General features: G+C 34.8%; 1 protein-coding gene across 1 annotated transcript in view; it reads right to left on the minus strand.

Annotated features, from left to right (window-relative positions):
• Positions 1–905: 905 nt before the first annotated feature.
• Positions 906–1,722, minus strand: part of LOC107702564 (interferon-induced protein 44-like) — a 2,345-nt gene continuing 1,528 nt past the window's right edge. The window contains exons 6-7 of the mRNA XM_016504920.1: positions 1,583–1,683; positions 906–1,474 (exon numbers count right to left, since the gene is read on the minus strand). Of these exons, the coding sequence (XP_016360406.1) occupies positions 1,289–1,474; positions 1,583–1,683 (287 nt within the window). The 3' untranslated portion in view covers positions 906–1,288. The remainder of the gene's footprint in view (positions 1,475–1,582; positions 1,684–1,722) is intronic.

Here is a 1,722-nt window from a genome sequence, read left to right on the forward strand (position 1 = left end):
GCTTCGGCTGTTGTGGATCATCGTTTATTGTCAGTTACTTGATCCAAGTACTTTTATTGATTTTATTAATTTGCTGCATTGTTTCAGCCGTGACATAAAGGTTGCTGACAACTGTATTACTTAACTTTTTAATTTACTGCATGCTAAAGGACTAAAACATAATGTAGTTATAAGTAAGGGATGGCACACATCCAGCTGGTTGTTATTGAAGAGTACATGTCTACACTCTTAAAAATAAAGGTGCTTAAAAGGTTCTTCACAGCGATGCCATAGAATAACCATTTTTGTTTCCACAAAGCACCATTCAGTCAAAGGTTCTTTAAAGAACCATCTCCTTCTTACCCTTTTATAATCTGAAGAACCTTCTTTCGCCACAAAGAACCTTTTGTGAAACAGAAAGGTTCTTCAGATGTTAAAGGTTCTTCATGGAACCATTTAGACAAAAAGGTTTTTCTATGGCATCGTGAAGCACCTTTATTTTTAAGAGTGTATTTGCCACACAATTAGACACAAAATATTGATTTGAGTTGAAATATTTTATTAGATCTTTAAACACATAGCTTCCACAAAGAATAACAGCTCCTAACAAACAGCTTTGAGCCTAGACAAAGTTCAGACAAGATGGTCATTTAAGGTATAATGTAATGTCATATCACTTAATTACACATTTTTCCACCACATACATAATGATGAGGACCTAAAATTTTATTTGAGAAGAAAGCATTTTAAAATCTTAGCTGTTAATTATCTTAAATTGGTGTACAAACCAATTGGTCTGGCAACAAGATGAACACTTCAACAATATCATTACAGCTACTATTAATACTTAAGTACTGTATATTATATACTTATATATTATTAGAATTCATTTGACAGTAAATACAGTCAACAACTGGGGTGCAAAATTATAGCAGTTCTTTGAATGAAACGAGAGAGAGGTTGTGTGATATAAGAGATCAGAAAGAAGCGGCGGCCTCAAATACCCGGATGAGCGGTGTGTTATTCAGCTAATGATGACGGTTGTTATTGGGGAATAACAAACCTTAGAATGTCACAACTGACTAATCAGAATCAAGTATTTTAGAGAGCCGTGTAATAATAAATATAAATCGTATTATATATTATTACTAACAATGAAGCTGCTGAACACTTTGCGCATGTGGTGAACTAGACAGACTGCATTGATGCGTGCATATATGGAACAAGGTCTTTTGTGCATGCATGTATAGTTAAATGTCATCAGTGTGCATTCCATGTGTTGTTTGTCCTGTTATCAAGCAGAGGAATATTATTGTCTGCATTCAGAGTTGGAAGCAGCTTCTCTCAGTCTATCATCAGCAAAGTTTACAATTTGCTCAAATGCTTTTAGAATCAGAACATCAACATCATTATCTAATTCAATCTCATCATGGTAGTTCTTCACTGGGAAGATGCAGTTCATTGGCACCCCAATCATCTCGCTGCACAAATGCATCTAAAAAAAAAATAGAGATGTTTCAACAAATATCAGACAAAGTCAATATTAAAAAATGGTAGTTCCAGGAATTAAAGCACACACAGGACATAAAATGGCATGATTTACCTTCTCGTTGACCCTCCTGCTGATGTATACTTTCTTTAGGTCATCTTTCACCAGTGGACATGTTTCATCCACTTTAGTCATGATGATCACTTGAGGAATCCCTACAGTGATTGCATAGAAGTAATGTCAGTGGTCTATAC

The sequence above is a fragment of the Sinocyclocheilus anshuiensis genome, unplaced genomic scaffold (assembly GCF_001515605.1).
Source record: "Sinocyclocheilus anshuiensis isolate Anshui unplaced genomic scaffold, SAMN03320099.WGS_v1.1 scaffold210, whole genome shotgun sequence".
Classification (NCBI taxonomy): Eukaryota; Metazoa; Chordata; class Actinopteri; order Cypriniformes; family Cyprinidae; genus Sinocyclocheilus; species Sinocyclocheilus anshuiensis.